Source organism: Tamandua tetradactyla, chromosome 7 (genome assembly GCF_023851605.1).
Source record: "Tamandua tetradactyla isolate mTamTet1 chromosome 7, mTamTet1.pri, whole genome shotgun sequence".
In the NCBI taxonomy this organism is placed as follows: Eukaryota; Metazoa; Chordata; class Mammalia; order Pilosa; family Myrmecophagidae; genus Tamandua; species Tamandua tetradactyla.
The window spans coordinates 163,864,259-163,883,927 of record NC_135333.1 but is presented as its reverse complement, the minus strand read 5'-3'; the positions used below and the strand labels follow the sequence as shown (position 1 = coordinate 163,883,927).

General features: G+C 33.4%; 1 protein-coding gene across 4 annotated transcripts in view; it reads left to right on the top strand.

Annotated features, from left to right (window-relative positions):
• CEP83 (centrosomal protein 83) overlaps positions 1–19,669 on the top strand; it is a 182,495-nt gene that overhangs the window by 126,479 nt on the left and 36,347 nt on the right. For all 4 annotated transcript variants that reach the window (XR_013155868.1, XR_013155867.1, XM_077111614.1 and 1 more), the window contains 3 exons: positions 3,678–3,792; positions 5,905–6,049; positions 6,161–6,310. Coding sequence is in view for 2 of the 4 variants with exons in the window: in XM_077111614.1 (XP_076967729.1) it covers positions 3,678–3,792; positions 5,905–6,049; positions 6,161–6,310 (410 nt within the window). In the remaining 2 variants the exon portion in view is untranslated. The remainder of the gene's footprint in view (positions 1–3,677; positions 3,793–5,904; positions 6,050–6,160; positions 6,311–19,669) is intronic.

Below are 19,669 nucleotides of genomic sequence, written 5' to 3'. Positions count from 1 at the left end.
ACTAATGTGAGTCTAACCTTGAGAGTCTTCTTTAAATGGCAACAGAATTGGACTTCTGTGCCTGTAAAGCTAAAACCATAGTATGTTCATCACGTATTACTGCCCCCTTTGGAGATAGTCTGTGCTCTTTTTTCTGTGGCAGACATATACTCCTAAATTTGCAGGTGGTGATGCTTTTAACTTTTGTTTTAATTTCTATACTTTACACTTTATAAAGTGGGTTTGTAGCAGTGTCTCATTTAATTCAGTAGGCATGGCTGTCATTAGAAAGAATAAATGCAAATTAAGCAAATAAGATTTTTCATTGTAAAAAGATTTAATTTCAAATACAGTCTTCTAGCTTATAGGTTGAAATCCAGATATATTTTAGAAATTAAAAACTTCCATTTTGGAGGAAATAGTGAAGTTCAGTGGAATAATTCATGGGCTATGAATCAGATGAATTTATCTTTGAATCCTGACTCATTCACCTCAGGCAGCATTCACACAGAGTTGTATGACTCTGGTTTGCTTAACTGTTAAATGAGACACTACTTATCTTTTTAAGATTTTTGTGAAGATTAAAGATAGTACTGAACACAGTGAATAGTAGCTGGTGATAAAAATGATGATTAAGATGGCAGTGATTTATATACTAGTGATAGAGTATATAAAATGAGAAAACAAAGAATACAGGACTTTGAGCCTGTAGACTAGTTTGGTTTCTTACTGTAGCAGTAAACTGTGTATGTATCCTTCAGGCAAGTCACTTTAATCTTTGGGGTCCAATTTCCTCATAGGTGAAATGAGGCATTATTTTAGCTGAAACCTAAGATCTCTTTTAGCCTGCTAAAATTATGTAAATTATACTAGAAAATAAGTTAAAAGTATGATTGCTTACCAGTTAATGGAAAGTAGGTTATTTATTCAACACACAACACACACATATATATTTTGAATGCCTACAATTAAAGAATATACAAAGGAATAGATACAAAACAACAAAGAAGTAAATTCAAGATACAGGAAATTTTCTCATGTTTTTCTTCCAGTTCTAGTATGAGTTGTTTTCAGTTTTGTAAAAAAATTATTAGATGCCCAAAAGTATTGGTTCTGTACCTGAGTAGCCAGACAGATACTGCTGTAATAGCCTGAACCTTACATACAACAACAGAACACTGGATTTGGTGGGCTCCACTGTGGCGTCTGACTCTCCTAGAGGCCACCAAGTATGCCCCTGCTCACTTTTTACCTGAGTTGTCTAATCCACCTGTTTCCTGATCCCAATTTCTCTTTTCCCATCTATATTCTTTTCTATTGCTGTTTATTTTTAGAGTTAGAACATTTAAAATGTCTGTTTATCCCATACTCTGCTGAAGGAGTAAGTGCAATTCAGTATATTATTTATTTCTCTTGCACTTTCTCAACACGCATTGAGTTGCCTTTTTAAAGCCACACTTGCATTATTTTGCATATAAATGGAGTATTAAAAACCATCCTACAACTTTAGAGAACTCAAGTGTTCATTTGAAATCTTGCATGTAAAAAGATTCCATTGGAAGGATAAATTTTAAAATAATATTTCAAAAATGACTGTCATAGATTTCTCTGTAACTTGAAATTTTGCAATTGCAACAAAGGATTGTTTGCATTGCAAAGGAACACCTGTATGTTTGTCTAAGTTATTCAAATTTAGTAAGCATTTGTTTTAGAACAAAGCTTTATAGCTTTGTTGATTCTCAATATCTTAGATTAAAAGGGACTGCCAAAGATGACCTGCAATGGCTGACCTTAAAGATGTTTTACAGTCAATGTGATAAAATTCTTCAAGTAACCTCATAAGGTATTTGATCTTGAGAACTCCATTAAAAGATACTGTTTTAAGGAATCCATCCCACCAGACTTCATCTTTTTAGCTAAGTAAGTTAATGTGGTCATACCATCTTAAACATTTCCAAAAGACTAGAACAGAATTTAAGTGCCACCTCATTGGTATTTGCATCCAGAGCTTCTTGAGTGATATATTTTTTTCAGTTGTATTTCTGTTCTTTGTTTGTACTTGTTGTTTGTGTGTGTGTATGTATCTGTTTGTAATCTAACAGCTTCTGAACCCCCGGGAAAGGCACAGTATTGCCATCTTTGATATTTTAACATTGAAGTTTTGTTGGTAGTACTAGGTATTAATCTCTGAATACTCGGTGCTCTTGTGTCAAAGGAAAGTTTTAAATGTAAAGGCCTGAATCTACATGACATTTTGTGAAAAACAGCATTGCTTAGCCCAAAGAAGCTAAAGGAGAATATGTGTCTCTTGAAATTATATGCAGCATTTTAATATTTTATTTAGGAAAAGGTTCCATGTTTTTTTAGGATTTTCAAAAGGCCTAATCACAATAAAGATTAAGAACAGGGATCTGGAAGCAAAAGCAACTTTATTATGTCTATTTGAGATTTGGTCCACGGTACTCATAGAAAAGCACTACTGTTTTGTCATTTTCTGTGTAAATAATTTCCTTGTACATTTTTCATTTTTAATAAATGAAACAGTTCCTTTGAATGTATTTTTGAAATTTAGCAGTTACTTTACTACCAGTTTAAGTACACTCATTTTCTAGAATTGTAGAAATTTGGAATTGAAGAAAAATGTAAAGATCTTCTAGATTCATAGATTAGTAAATCTCAGTGCTGAAAAAATGTAACTTGCTTAAGCATATATTACTGATATAATAGCAATGATGCCTGGAAGTTAGTTCTCAGTTGTCTGATTTCTTGTCCAGTGTTCTTTCCATTTCAGTTATTATTGTTTATCTAAAAATGTTTTCTCATTATAGTAAATTTGGAAGTTGAATGAATAAGAATTGTTTTTTTTTTTTTTTTTTTTTTTGGTAGTTATACTTCAAGTTACCATGAAATGAATCAACTTTCTGTAAAATAAGATGTCTCTAACTTTCCACATCATATTCCACATCATATTTAAAGCAGCTACTGTGTGGTCTGTTAATGAACAGCTATGCCATTCTTAACCTATTACAGTTAGTATATAATAGCAGGTTATAATTACATTTGTCATGGATTTTCATTGTTGTATTTCTTTAAATTTTTAAACCATTTTTAGTTTAAATTCTGTCCGTCCATGAAATTATAATGTAGTAAAACTCGAGCTAAAGAAAGTTTAAATTATTAAGATAAATACAATTTCTTAGCTGCTTTTATGTACTAAAACATTGTTCCGTGAACTTGCTTTAACAGAAAAGAACTTCAGAAAAGAGATTTCAAAATGTAAAACTGATGTCAGTGCAAGGTAGCCATTTTATATAGTGTCATTTTAAAATCTACAATTTAATTTAGGAGGATACATCTTTTGTAGTTAGTAGTACAAAGGCAGCACAGTCTACGCCTTTTTTTTTCTTTTTTTCTTTAAGTGAGGATTTTGAATTAAACTATTCCTTGCAAATTTTCAGGACCTTTCATAAATGGAGCCTCATCTAATAAGATACTCCTGTTTCCCATCCTTGCTCTCTTTAGTTCTTGGACCTAATTTGTTTCTAATTCCTAACTCCAATTTTTATATGATTTTGCTGGATTCTGTACACTGTACTCTCCACTGAAGCATTTTCCCATTTCTACCTATGTTTTTGGGTAACCACTGTTCGATGGCAAGAATATGACCAATAATTACTTCAATTTCTAATTATTAACAGGTAAAAGAACTTAAACATTCAAACAAACTAGAAATAACAGACATCAAACTGGAAGCAGCAAGAGCTAAGAGTGAGCTAGAAAGAGAAAGGAATAAGATTCAAAGTGAATTGGATGGTAATATGTGATTTTTCATGCTTCTTAATATTATAGTTGGTTCTCCTTATTCGCAGTAGTTTTGCTCTATAAATTTGCTTTGAGCATTGAATTAGCAAAGCTGAACGATTGCCCCTAGGGCAAATACAAGATTAGTTTCCTGTAAGTCTGTCACAAAATTTCCCTACCCATCAGTTGTTTTATGTGTATTTAAAGATACCCTATGTCTTTTGCTTCCTCCTTAAATGTGCAATGCAATCATTCTCTAGGAATGATTGTTTTGCCAGCCTTTTAGCTATCCCCCTTTAACCTCATCTAGAAACACTATAATTACATTCAGAAATTTTAAAGCAACATTTAAACAAAGCATAAATTTAAGCAAGTTTAATCTTAAATCACATTAGGGGGCATGTAATTGAAGTTCATTAAATAAGGTGTTGGTTCATTAACATTGAACTCAGAGTCAACAGTACGTAACTCATGAGGCACATTTCAGCCTTACTGCAGTTAGGACACAAGTGGCACTTTAGCATTACACTTGAGGGGCATTTTAAAAGGTGAAATCACTAACAAAAAACACAAAAATAGAAAATACCTGGCACTAAATATACCACGGAAAGGTAGACAGTAATAGACCTCAAATAAAATGGCATAGCATCACCTATGTTCATTCTCAGCTGGGATGGTGCATGTCAGACAAATCAAATTTTTCTCCACTCTGTGCATGTCTGCCAATAACTGAAAGTGCCAGAAATATTGATTTTGGGTTTACAGGTTTATTTGCATATAGGCAAATTAACTGATAGGGAATCTGTGAGTAATGAGGATTGACTGTATTTTCAGATGTAAACTCCAAAAAAAATAATTGAAATCAATCAACCTGAATTTTTATTTCCAGATTTTCAGCTTAATTGAATTTAATCTTATATATAGAATGTTTTTGTTTATATGTTGAACGTTTTATTAATTCTGTGATTTTAAACTTTTAAAAAAAATCAATTTTCTGTATAGTCATAGTTACTTGATTAATATATAAATATAAAAATGCAATACCATACTTCCTGGGTTTATAAGTTTTAAGTCTATTTGGAGCATGTGGTTATTAGTCCCAGATCATTTTTTAAGTTTAAAACATAGGTGGTTTCCTGGCCCCCCTTTTTTAGATGTATAGCCTACCCAGTTATTGAAACCTAGTTCAGCCTAGGCTTATTTTCAAGTCCCAGTTTAGTCTTAAAATGTTCATCTCATCAAGATTCTTTAGAAATTAAATTGCTTCTATCTTGTTCCTAACCATCTTAGAAGTATGATTAACTAAGCTGCCCTTGTCCTCTAACTGTCCTCAGGTTGGTCTGTAATTCAACTGGCTTCTGGAGTTTCAAAGCAGAGCTTATGATGAATAATTGTTTTCATTATTAATTTCTACTTGAGGTAGAAATGGGTTTGCATAGAGTTAGGGAGTACTTTTTCTTAGAAACTTAAAAAGATAGATTTCTGCATTCTGTTTTAACTTTGTGTTAGATGTTAACTTTTTTGCTTTAGTGATTCCGTCTGTAAAATATTTGCTACTGCCTCACAAGGAAGCAAAAGATTTTTTAATTCATTGGAAAAAATTGAGGTGTTCATGTTATTTATATGTTGTTCTGCTAGAATCATGGGTTTTGAAGGGTTCTGTGATTTTATTCATTCTGCTTCCATCCAGCTTTGTTATGATGCTGTCTGGGGCCTATGCCACAGAACCCTTTTCTTCTGGTGAAGTCAGTGTTTAAATGTCTTTGGATGGCATCCAAATGGATCTCTCCAGCTCTCAAAATTCAAATGAGTCATAGTTATTTAATATATAAATCTAAATATAATTTTTATTAAAGTTTTTGTATATATTTTAAATACAATCTCGACAGAAGAATTAACTCTGAGTTTTAGTCTGTTTGATTCTTATTTTAAGAAAAGTTTTTCTCATTTTAAGGAAAGTTTATCAATATTGTAAGAATCTTTGAGAGTACATATCCAGAGGGACTTATTTTCTATATTCTTTTGTCTTACTAGTTTATGAATGTTTACTGTTAATTGTGGTTTTTCTTCTTGATGATAACGTTGAATACAGTACATTTGTCTCCTTGACAAAAAAAAAACTAGGATTGCAGTCAGACAATGAAATACTCAAATCAGCTGTTGAACACCACAGAGTACTCTTAGTAGAAAAGGATCGTGAATTAATACGTAAAGTACAAACTGCTAAGGAAGAAGGTTATCAAAAACTTGTGGCATTACAAGATGAAAAGTAAGTACTTAATTACCTTACTTTGTGTTAAATCTCCTTGCATATGAAAGCATTTTTGCTGTCATGTCATCCTTATTGTAGTTCTTATAACATAATTGTCATCTGTTTTAGGCTAGAACTTGAGAACAAATTAGCAGATTTAGAGAAAATGAAAGTGGAACATGATGTCTGGAGGCAATCTGAAAAGGATCAGTGTGAAGAGAAATTGCGGGCTTCACAGATGGCAGAAGAGTCGGCCAGAAGGGAACTTCAGAGTATTAGGTTATATATATCTATACATATATATGTTTTAACCTTTTCATTTTGAAATAATTTCAGAATTACCAAGGTGTTGTAAAAGTAGTACAAAAAAATTCCCTTATAACTTCACCCAGATTTCTCAAATGTTAACATCTTTCATAGTAATAGTATGATATTCAAAACCAAAAAATGAAAAACAATCGGGAAATAAAATAAACATCACTATTATCAAACCTATAGACTTTACTCATATTTTTTCAGTTGTCCCATTGGTATACTTTTTCTGGTCCAGGGTCCAATCCAAATCACGTGAGGCCTTTATTTAGTCTTCTTTAATCTGAAATATTTGTATTCTGCTTTGTCTTTCAGGACCTTAATACTTTCAAAGAGTGCTGGTCCATTGTATTCTAGAATGTCCTTCGATTTGTCTTATATTCTACGTGATTAAATCAGGCCACGTACTTTTAGCAGAAATAACACAGAAGTTCTGTTATGTCCTCCTCAGCCTATCAGGAGGCTCATGATTTGTCCCCTTATTGGACTGTTAACATTGGTCACTTGGTTAAGGCAATGTCTCCCAGATATTTTCATCATAAAATTACTTCTTTTTTCCTTAGAAATATATAATTATAAATATATAATCCTTTGAAATATGTAGTATTATACTTTCTCATACATTCTTCCGTGAATTTTAACATCCATTGATAATTCTTACCTGAAACAATTACTGTGGTATTTGCCAAATGGTGATTTTTCCATTGGTTGAAATACTACTGAACGAGTTTTTTTTCCTCCTTCTCTAGGTGTTATATTTACTTATATCCCAGTATGGGTCATAGATTCTTTATGATGGTTCTTATTTTATTCTATGTGTTATAATCTTTTACGGTAATTTATTTTGTTGCTCAAATTGTCTCATATTTGCCCATTGGGAGCTCTTTCAAGTTAACCTATCCCTATCATTTTTTGAGCCCTTCTTTATTTTGTGGCACCACGAAATGGTCTAGGTTCATCTTTTGTTTTCTCTTCATAAGCCCTGGAATCAACCATTTCTCCAAGGTGCTCTGATTCCTTTTATCAGAGAATAGTATTTAGAAACCAAAATCTCAGCTCTAGGTATGCTTATTGAAGCTGGTGTCATTGCTTCGAGGCCCTCTCAGTGGACTGAGCTAGGAAATATATTTATGTATACAGAAAATGCATAGTTTATATGTATTTATATATTTCTCTATATTCAAATATATTAATAATCTTGAGTTTTTATTCATAACTCCCCAATGTCATGAAGTTCATTCTAGCCTTTCCTCTTTTCTTATTTTAAGTCCTTTCTTTGATGGTAAGAAACCTGATTTTCTCATTATCTATAATATATTTTACTTATTTCCTCAGTCTTAGACCACCCATAGTTTTGGAATTGCTAATTCATTACTCTGAAAAACAAACCTGTTAACTAGTGTATAATATTTGTGTGCAGTTCATTTTGTCTTTAGCCTTATACTGTGTAATCAAAGTACTGTTTTCCGGTTAGGTCTTCTCTCACCCAAGCTCTCTTAATTATGGTTATTTATTAAAACAAGCTCATTTGTTTCTGTTTTATTCCATTTTGTGCCCCCACCTCGTTGTTGAGTTTATTTATTAATATATTTGACCACGTGAAATAATCGTTAAAAGTATATTCCAAAAGTGCCACCTCCCTCACCTATTCTATCCCATTCTCATTTCCTCATCCTTTCTTACCCACCTGCCCTACTCCCTGTAACCAATCTAATTCATTTCTGTCCTTCCACCTCTCCCTCCTACAAATAAGTAGATGCATGTTATGTTTTATTTCTTTTATGAATTGTCTGCTCATTTTTTCCCTCTGTTTTCTTTGGTTCTTTTTTCCTTGTTTTTCAAGAGTTCTTCATATATTAAGAATATTATTTCTTTGTTTCTGATAGACGCTACAAATATTTTCTTCCAATTTATCAGTTGTCTTTTTTTCTTTCATAATTGGGATTTTATTGATTGTTTTGAAGATCAGCACACAGACATTATGAACAATATGCACACAACTCTTAAATACATTCATTCTTACATATGTACAAAAAATGAAAATTCCATGGGATTGTAATTCTTTTCAAAAATTATTCCAGTGACTTTCCTGCTTAAAATTTGGAGGCAAGTTTCTTTAGGAGGATACCACATACTGGTATCTTCAACTGTTGATAAGTTGTTACATTGTAAGTCCCAGTAATTCACAATTTAACATAACACACACTGCACACACATTTCCAGTCTTTCAGAGCATATAACAAAGTCATTAGGAAAACTGCATGACCACAGTCAAGGATATTGAGCGCACACAGTTCTGACAGGGAGAGCCATGATTTGGGGAGCAGTTTTAAGAATTTAAATTCATACAAATTTGGTATGCTTTGTATTTAGGGTAGAAAACTGCCACCCCCAACCTCCACCCTATGGAATGTTAAATTGACATCTAAGACAGCCAAAGCCTCTTTTAATGTAATAGCCCACTATATTGTTTGTACCAACAATAAACAACGAGCAAATGACCTCCCCTCTTAAAAGAAAAAAATTGTACTTAAAACATGAGATGAGGTGGGATTTCAATCTCCTTCTTAAAAATGTTTTTTCTAGCGCTTCTAAAAATCTTTAGTTTTTGTTTAGCCACTTCGGTTTGTTTCCTCTTTACTCCCCTTTTCCCTTTTAGTTGTACTTTTTTGTCTGAAGGTATATCCTTTCCACTACCTTTTTTGGCTTTCTTTCCACTTTCGCAGGAGCAGGGTTAGCCGACAGCCTACCACCTCCTCTTGCTCCTCCACTCCCCTTCCTCGGAGCTGACCGGTGGTGCTGGCGGGTGCTGCGGGCCGGTGGTGCCAGCCGGTGGTGCAGACCGGTGCTGCGGGCGGGTGGTGCGGGCCGGTCCTGGGGGCCGGTGCTGCGGGCGGCGCAGCCAGAGCCCTGGGAAAGCTGGGTTGCTACCAGTTGCAGCGACTCCCGACGCTGGAGCTGTTGGGACCTGCCTGGTCAGTTGTCTTTTACTTTGTTTACGGTGTTTTTTGCCATGAAAATTTTCTAGTTCTATAATCAGATATATCCGTTTCTTATTACCTCTGGGTGTTTGAGTTTTTCCTGGCACCAAAGAGGAATTTGCTTTTCTTCTGGTACTTTATGTGGATTAATTTTTTTCAGTTAGATTCCTGATCCATCTGAAGTGTATTCTTGTGTAGCGGTGTGGATTTAATGTTACCTGTTTTGACATGACTAGCCAGTTGTCTCAGTTTTATTAAAAAAGCATACTTGCCTCGATTTTCAATACCACTTTTATCATATAAATACATTTCCATATATATACTCTCTATTCTATTCCACTGGTCTCTTTGTCTATTCATGTGCCACTACCACAATGTTTTAGTTTTAGAGGCTTTATAGCATGTCTTAATGTCATTGGACAGTTCTTCTATTTCTGTGTTTTCCTGGCTGTTCTTGTATGCTTGCTTTTCTATATGAACGTGAATATCAGTTTGTGTAATTCCGTTAAAAAAGTTTGTTGTTTTTATTAGGATTGCATTAAATTTTTTTAAACTAACTTAGGGGTAACTGACATTTATGATGTTCAGTTGTCCTATCCAAGGAGGGAGATGTGTTTCCATTTGTTGAAGTTTCCTTTTGTGTCTCTCAAGAGTGTTCTAAAACTTTCTTCCTACAGTTTCTTTTTAACTTTTTGTTTTGAAATACTTTCAAACTTACAGGACTGTTACAAAAATAATACAAACTACGAATAGAGAACTCCATGGCACCCCTATCTTCCCCTGCCCTGAGACCTAGATCCAACAATTTAAAATTTTGCTACATTTTCTCTATCATTCTACGTGTCTGCTTGTCGGTCCATCTGTCTGTCCATCCATCCATCCATTTATCTATCAATCAATTTTCTGAACACTTTAGGTTGTAGGCATCATCCTCCTTGTTGTACACTTTAATATTTGTTTCTAAGAACAAGAATATTTGTATAAACACCTTAAGTGTAGTTATCCAGTTCAAGAAATTTAGCTTTGATATAGAGCTTGCTGTCTGTATTCCACTTTTTTCATGTGTCCCAGTAATGCCTTTTTGAGTCTTTTTCTCTTCCTTGTTAGATCCCATCCAGGATCATGTAACCATGTATTACATTTCATTGTCATTGTCACTTCAGTTATTTTCTTTCATTTTATTTTTTCTTTTGTTTCCGTTACCTTTCCTCCCCTTCCCTCCCCTCTCTCTGTGGGAACATATGTACAACATAAACGTTGCCATCTCAACGTCTCCCAGATGTACTATTCAACAGGATTAATTATATTCACAATCATCACCTTATATTACTAAAACTTTCTCATTTGTTCAAACAGGAACCTTATAGCCATTATACATTAACTCTGCATCTCCTCTGCTCCCTGCCCCTGTAAGCCTGTACTCTCGTTCCTATCTCTATAAATAAGCTTGCATATTCTCTGATATTTTCTTTGTAGTTACCATAAGGCTTAAATTGGACATCCTAAATGTTTTTCATTTGCTTCTATATCAAATTACTTCATATAGTTTTGACACCTTTCTTGTTCATTTTAATTTCTAAGTATTTACTCTTCTTTGTTGCTATTGTAAATATGTTTTTTCTTCCATTTTGTCCTTTAACTGTCTTTATTTATAAAAACTATTAATTTCTGTATGTTAATTTATATCCTGCTAACTTACCGAATTCTTCGTTTGTTTGAGCTTGTTTTATTATGAGTTGTCTAGCGTTTTCCAGGTAGACAGTCTTATCATCTACAAATGGAGTTAAATTTCTTCTTTATCAATTCTTATGCTTCTGATTGATTTATCTAATTGCACTGGCTTGTACCTCCAGTACAATATTGAGTACAACTGGATATGGTAGGTATCCTTGCCTTGTTCCTGATTAATAGAAAGTCTCTAGTATTTCCTCATTAATTAGTATGCTAGCTTTATAACTAAGGCATATGCATATTTTATCATTAAAATTTTATCCATTAGCTTTTATTTTCTTCAGTGTTTTTATCAGACATGATGTTTGTTTTTCAACATCTCTGGAGATAATCTTATGATTTTTTTCCCCTCAGATCTATTAATATGGTATAATGGATTTCCTAATATTGAGCCAGGCTTCTTTTCTGGAATAAATCCTGTGTGGCCTTAGTGTGTTCTTTTTTTCTTCTCTTTCTTTCTTTCTTTCTCTCTCTCTCTCCCTCTCTCTCTCTCTCTCTCTCTCTCTCTCTCTCTCTCTCTCTCTCTGTCTCTCTCTCTGTCTCTCTCTCTCTAAGTGTTGGTGTATTCTCTTTCTAATGCTTTTTTTGGTACTTGGTCTGTACTTTCCTTTTATAGTAATATCTTTGTCAGGTTTAAGTACCTGTGATACGTTTAATCATAAAAAGAATTAGGAAATTTTCTTTTTTTTTTTTTTTCAGTGCTCTGGTATAGATAGGGTATAGTGGGAATGATCTGGATTTTGAAGGTTTGGTACATTTTTCTTGGGTGGTTTCTTTCATAACTTTATTTCTTCCATGGAAATTAACCTATTTCCCCCCTATCTTTAATGATAAATTTGATAATTTGTATTTTCATAGCAAATTATTAATTTCATCTAGGTTTTCAAATTTATTTGCAAGAGGTCTGCTGAAGAGTTTTTTTATTTAAGAAAATAAACAGTTCACTTAGAACCACCAACAATGGATATCTTAGTTAGCTTAACCATAAACATATTTAAATAAGGTATCCATATAATCATTGTAAAGCCTGTGTTTGTGCAGTAAGTTTCATAAACTAATTTAAAATTAAGACAACAAAGAAAAAATCTACATATTCATATAGCAAGGTTCTTAATTTCTAAGTATTAAACATTAACTTAAATACTGTTTGATCAGCTGTCAAAACTGTGAATCTTCTCATAATATCAAGTAGAAAGTTCTTACAAATATCTGCATTGCTATAGTAATGACCTATGTTACTAAATATTTACCTGATTTCAGGAAAATATAAAGATACAAATATTTTTACAATTAACATATGGAAAGCTTAACCACCTAAAATGGATATCTGAGTTAGCTTATCCATAGGCATTTAGAAAATATGTATCTAAGTAATCATTGTAAAGCCTGTTTGTACAATATGTTTCATAAACCAATTTAAAATTAAAGCAAGGAAGGAAAAAAAATCTATAAATACAGATATCAGAGTTACTTGAATCCTAAATATTAAACAGTATCTTAAATATCATTTGATTAACTATCGAAACTGTGTGCGTTCTCAAAATATGAAGTAAAAAGTTATTACAAATATCAACTCTGCTATAGTAGTGAGCTATGTTACTAAATATTTTCCAATTTTTGATTTCAGGAATTTATTTTATCTAATATTACTATAACTGCCTATAGTTTTTTTAACTGTTTTTTAGTTGTAAAATATAACATATATATATATATGCAAAATAAAGAAAAAAGTAATAATTTCAAAGCACACTTCAACAAACAGCTGCAGAATGGTTCCCAGAATTTGTTGTGCGCTATCATGCCCTCAACTCAGCGTTTTCCTTCTAGCTGCTCCAAAACACTGGTGGTTTTATCAGAGTCATGATAATAGAATCATACACTATCTGTCCTTTTGTGTTAACTTATTTCACTCAGCATTATGTCCTCAAGGGTCATCCACATTGTCATATATTTTGGAACATCGTTTTGTCTAAATTCTGAATAATATTCCGTCATAGGTATACTACATTCTGTTTATCCACTCATCTTGATGGGCACCTGGATTGTTTCCATTTCTTGGCGTTTGTGAATAGTGCCGCTATGAACATTGGTGTGCAAATGTCTGTTTGTGTCACTGCCCTCAACTCTTCTGGGTGTATAGTGAGTATTGGTATTGCTGGGTCATAGGGCAACTCAATATTTAGTTTTCTGAGAAATCGCTGAACTGATTTCCACAGTAGCTGAACCATTTTACATTCCCACCAACAGTGAATAAGTATTCCAATTTTTCTGCATCCTCTCCAACATTTATAGTTTCCTGTTTATTGTTTCCTATTTGGAATAGCAGCTATTCCAACCTTACATTCTGTATAGGGTGTAAGGTAGGGATCCTCTTTCATTGTTTTGGCTATTGAAATCCAGTTCTCCCATGCCCATTTATTGAAAAGACTATTCTGTCCCAATTCAGTGGATTTGGGGGCCTTATCGAAGATCAAATGTCCATAAATTTGGTGGTCAATCTTTGCACTCTCAATTCTATTTTGCTGGTCAGTCCTTCTGTCTTTGTGGCAGTACTATGCTGTTTTGACCACTGTGGCTTTATAGTAAGCATTAAAGTTAGAAAGTTATAGACCTCCCAGTTTGCTATTCTTTTTTTAGGATACCTTTAACTATTTGACGTCTCCTTCCCTTCCACATAAATTTGATAACCAGTTTTTTCAAGTCTTCAAAGTAGGTTGTTGGGATTTTTATTGGTATTGTATTGAAAGTGTAGATCATTTTGGGTAGGATTGACATCTTAACAATATTCAACCTTCCTGTCCGTGAGCATGGAATATCTTTGCATCTATTTAGGTCATTTTAAATTTCTTTTAGCAATTTTTTGTAACTTTCTGTGTATAAGTCGTTGACATCCCTGGTTAGGCTTAGTCCTACATACCTAATTCTTCTGGTTGCTATTCTGAATGGAATTTTTTCCTTAGTTGTCACCTCAGATAGATCATTGTTTGTATATAGAAACATTACTGACTTTTGTACATTAACCTTGTATCCTGCCAGTTGGCGGAATTTGTCTATTAGCCTTAATAGTTGTTTCAAGATTTCTCAGGATTTTCTTGGTATAGGATCATGTCATCTGCAAATGATGAAAGTTTTACTTCTTTCCTTCCTACCTGGATATCTTTTATTTCTTCCTCCTGTCTAATTGCTCCAGCTAGTACTTCTAATATAGTGTTGAATAATAGTGGTGACAATGGGCATCCTTGTCTCATTACTCATCTCAAGGGGAATGCTTTCAATTACTCACCATTAAGTAAGATACTCGCAATGGGTTTTTCATATATGTCCTTTATGATATTAAGAGTTTCCTTTGATGCCTAACTTTGGAAGTGTTTTTATCAGGAAAGGATGCTGGATTTTGTTGAATGCTTTTTCAGCATCAATCAATACGATCATCTGATTTTTTTTCCCTTTTGATTCATTAATGTGCTGTTTTACATTGACTGATTTTCTTATGTTGAACCACCCTTGCATTCCTGGTATGAATCCCACTTGATTATGTTGTATAGTTCTTTTAATGTGGCATTGGATACAAGTTGCTATATTTTGTTAACAATTTTTGCATCCGTGTTCCTTACAGAGATTGATCTGTAGTTTTCTTTTCTTGTATCATCTTTATCCAGTTTTGGTGATGTTAGTGTCATAAAATGAGCTAGATAGTGTTCCTTTTTCTTCAATTTTTTGGAAGAGTTTGAGCACGATTGGTGTCAATTCTTTTTGAAAACTTTGATAAAATTCTCCTTTGAAGCCATCAGGTCCTGGGCTATTTTTTTGTGGAAAGATTTTTGATGACTGATTGGATCTCTTTACTTGTAATTCATTTGTTGAGATCTTCTTTTTGTTCTCGAGTCGGTAAAGGTAATTTACGTGTTTCTAGAAATTTGTCCATTTCATCTAAGTTATCTAGCTTGTTAGCATATAGTTGTTCATAATATTCTCTTTAAGATTTTTTAAATTTCTTCATGGTCTGTGGTAACAACCCCCCTCTCATTTCTAATTTTATTTATTTGTGTCCTTTCTCTTTTCTTCTTTGTTAATCTAGCTAGGGGACTATCAATTTTTATTAATTCTCTCAAAGAGCCAACTTTTAGTTTTGTTGATTCTTTCTATTGTTTTGTTCCCCAGTTTATTTCTGCTTTAGTCTTTTATTTGTTTTGGGGTGAGGTTGCTATTTTTTTCCTCTAAATTCTCTAGGTGAGCAGTCAAATCCTCAAGAATTTGCTCACTTTTTTTTTCTAATATAGGCATTTAGGGCAAAAAAATTTGCCTCTCAGCACTGCCTTTGCCGCATTGCATAAGTTTTGATATGTTGTATTCTCATTATCATTCGTCTCCAGAATCAGAAATGTACTGATTTCTCTATCAATTTCTTCCTTGACCCACTGATTATTTGAGTGTGTTGTTAATTTCCATATATTTGTGAAAACTCTGGTTCTTTGGTGGTTATTGATTTCTAACGTTATTCAGTTGTGATCAGAGAAAGTGTTTTGAATAATTTCAGTTTTGTCAAATTTATAGAGATGCAATTTATGTCCCAGTATATGATCTATCCTGGAGAATGTTCCATGTGCACTAGAGAAGAATGTGTATCCTGGTGTTTGGTGATGTAATGATCTATATATGTCTATTAGATCTAATTCATTTATCTTATTGTTTAGGTTCTCTACTTCCTTGTTAATCCTTGGTGTGGTTGTACCGTCTATAGCAGAGAGTAGTGTATTGAAGTCTCCCACTATTACCATTGATATGTCTATGGCTCCCTTCAGTTTTTCCAGTATTTGCCTTATGTACTTTGGAGCTCCTTGATTGGGAGCATACAGCTTTATGATTGTTATTTCTTCCTGGTGAATTGTCCCTTTTATTAATAGGTAGTGTCCTTCTTTGTCTTGTGATATCTTTACACTTAAAGTCTATTTTGTCTGATATTAGTATACCTACTGCTGCTTTCTTTTGTTTATACTTTGCATAGAAGATCTTTTCCATCCTTTCACTTTCAATCTAACTGTGTCCTTGAGTCTTAAATGCATCTCTTGTAAACAGCATATAGATGGATTATGTTTTTTGATCCATTCTGTCAGTTTATATCCTTTAAGTGCTGAGTTCAGTCCACTGACATTCAAAATAATTACTGTAAAACTGTTCTTGATTCTACCATCTTTAAGTTGTGATTTAGTTTTTATTTGTCAGATGTGTATATGATTTTCCTTCTCTCTGTCTTTTCGTTTAAGTTACCTTTACTCATATTCTTCAATTCTGTACCCTCCTCCAGACTTCCCTCTCCTGTCTTTTTTTATGAACTGACAGAATTCCATTTAGTATTTCTTTTTTTTTTAATTTTTTTATGAATTAAAAAAAATTAACAAACAAAACATTAAGATATCATTCCATTCTACATATGCAATCAGTAATTCTTAATATCATCACATAGTTGCATATTCATCATTTCTAGAACATTTGCATCGATTTAGAAAAAAAATTAAAAAGACAACAGAAAAAGAAATAAAACGATAACAGAAAAAAGAGAAGATTATACATGCCATACCCCTTACCCCTCGCTTTCATTTACCACTAGCACTTCAAACTAAATTTATTTTTAACATTTGTTCCCCCTATTATTTATTTATTTATTTATTTATTTTTTATTAATTAAAAAAAATTAACACAACATTTAGAAATCATTCCATTTTACATATGCAATCAGTAATTCTTAATCTCATCACATAGATGTATGATCATCATTTCTTAGTACATTTGCATCGATTTAGGAAAAGAACTAGCAAAACAACAGAAAAACATATAGAATGATAATATAGAGAAAAAATAATAATAATAATAATAATAAATAAAAAATATATATATAAAAAAACAAAAAACACAAACAAGCAAACAAACAAAAACTATAGCTCAGACGCAGCTTCATTCAGTGTTTTAGCAAAATTGCATTACAATTAGGTAGTATTGTGCTGTCCATTTTGGAGTTTTTGTATCTAGTTCTGTTGCAGTCTGTAACCCTTCAGCTCCAATTACCCATTGTCTTACCCTGTTTCTAACTCCTGATGGTCTCTGTTACCAATGACATATTCCAAATTTATTCTCTAATGTCGGTTCACATCAGTGGGACCATACAGTATTTGTCCTTTAGTTTTTGGCTAGTCTCACTCAGCATAATGTTCTCTAGGTCCATCCATGTTATTACATGCTTCATAAGTTTATTCTGTCTTAAAGCTGCATAACATTCCATCGTATGTATATACCACAGTTTGTTTAGCCACTCGTCTGTTGATGGACATTTTGGCTGTTTCCATCTCTTTGCAATTGTAAATAATGCTGCTATAAACATTGGTGTGCAAATGTCCATTTGTGTCTTTGCCCTTAAGTCCTTTGAGTAGATACCTAGCAATGATATTGCTGGGTCGTATGGCAATTCTGTATTCAGTTTTTTGAGGAACCGCCAAACTGCCTTCCACAGTGGTTGCACCATTTGACATTCCCACCAACAGTGGATAAGTGTGCCTCTTTCTCCGCATCCTCTCCAGCACTTGTCATTTTCTGTTTAGTTGATAATGGCCATTCTGGTGGGTGTGAGATGATATCTCATTGTGGTTTTGATTTGCATTTCTCTAATGGCCAAGGACATTGAGCATCTCTTCATGTGCCTTTTGGCCATTTGTATTTCCTCTTCTGAGAGGTGTCTCTTCAAGTCTTTTTCCCATTTTGTAATTGGGTTGGCTGTCTTTTTGTTGTGGAGTTGAACAATCTCTTTATAAATTCTGGATACTAGACCTTTATCTGATATGTCGTTTCCAAATATTGTCTCCCATTGTGTAGGCTGTCTTTCTACTTTCTTGATGAAGTTCTTTGATGCACAAAAGTGTTTAATTTTGAGGAGCTCCCATTTATTTCTTTCTTCAGTGCTCTTGCTTTAGGTTTAAGGTCCATAAAACCGCCTCCAATTGTAAGTTTCATAAGATATCTCCCTACATTTTCCTCTAACTGTTTTATGGTCTTAGACCTAATGTTTAGATTTTTGATCCATTTTGAGTTAACTTTTGTATAGGGTGTGATATATGGGTCTTCTTTCATTCTTTTGCATATGATTATCCAGTTCTCTAGGCACCATTTATTGAAGAGACTGTTCTGTCCCAGGTGAGTTGGTTTGACTGCCTTATCAAAGATCAAATGTCCATAGATGAGAGGGTCTATATCTGAGCACTCTATTCGATTCCATTGGTCGATATATCTGTCTCTATGCCAATACCATGCTGTTTTGACCACTGTGGCTTCATAATATGCCTTCAAGTCCGGCAGCGTGAGACCTCCAGCTTCGTTTTGTTTTCTCAAGATACTTTTAGCAATTCGGGGCACCCTGCCCTTCCAGATAAATTTGCTTATTGGTTTTTCTATTTCCGAAAAATAAGTTGTTGGGATTTTGATTGGTATTGCATTGAATCTGTAAATCAATTTAGGTAGGATTGACATCTTAACTATATTTAGTCTTCCAATCCATGAACACGGTATGCCCTTCCATCTGTTTAGGTCTTCTGTGATTTCTTTTAACAGTTTTTTGTAGTTTTCTTTGTATAGGTTTTTTGTCTCTTTAGTTAAATTTATTCCTAGGTATTTTATTCTTTTAGTTGCAATCGTAAATTCATTTCTTGATTTCCCCCTTAGCTTGTTCATTGCTGGCGTATAGAAATGCTACAGATTTTTGAATGTTGCTCTTGTAACCTGCTACTTTGCTGTACTCATTTATTAGCTCTAGTAGTTTCGACGTATAGTATCATATCGTCTGCAAACAGTGATAGTTTTACTTCTTCCTTTCTAATTTTGATGCCTTGTATTTCTTTTTTTTGTCTACTTGCTCTGGCTAGAACCTCCAACACGATGTTGAATAATAGTGGTGACAATGGACATCCTTGTCTTGCTCCTGATTTTAGGAGGAAAGTTTTCAATTTTTCCCCATTGAGGATGATATTAGCTGTGGGTTTTTCATATATTCCCTCTATCATTTTAAGGAAATTCCCTTGTATTCCTATCTTTTGAAGTGTTTTCAACAGGAAAGGATGTTGAATCTTGTCAAATGCCTTCTCTGCATCAATTGAGATGATCATGTGATTTTTCTGCTTTGATTTGTTGATATGGTGTATTACATTAATTGATTTTCTTATGTTGAACCATCCTTGCATACCTGGGATGAATCCTACTTGGTCATGATGTATAATTCTTTGAATGTGTTGTTGGATTCGATTTGTTAGAATTTTGTTGAGAATTTTTGTATCTATATTCATTAGAGAGATTGGTCTGTAGTTTTCTTTTTTTGTAAAATCTTTGCCTGGTTTTGGTATGAGGGTGATGTTGGCTTCATAGAATGAATTAGGTAGCTTTCCCTCCACTTCGATTTTTTTGAAGAGTTTGAGGAGAGTTGGTACTAATTCTTTCTGGAATGTTTGGTAGAATTCACATGTGAAGCCGTCTTGTCCTGGACTTTTCTTTTTAGGAAGCTTTTGAATGACTGATTCAATTTCTTTACTTGTGATTGGTTTGTTGAGGTCATCTATTTCTTCTTGAGTCAAAGTTG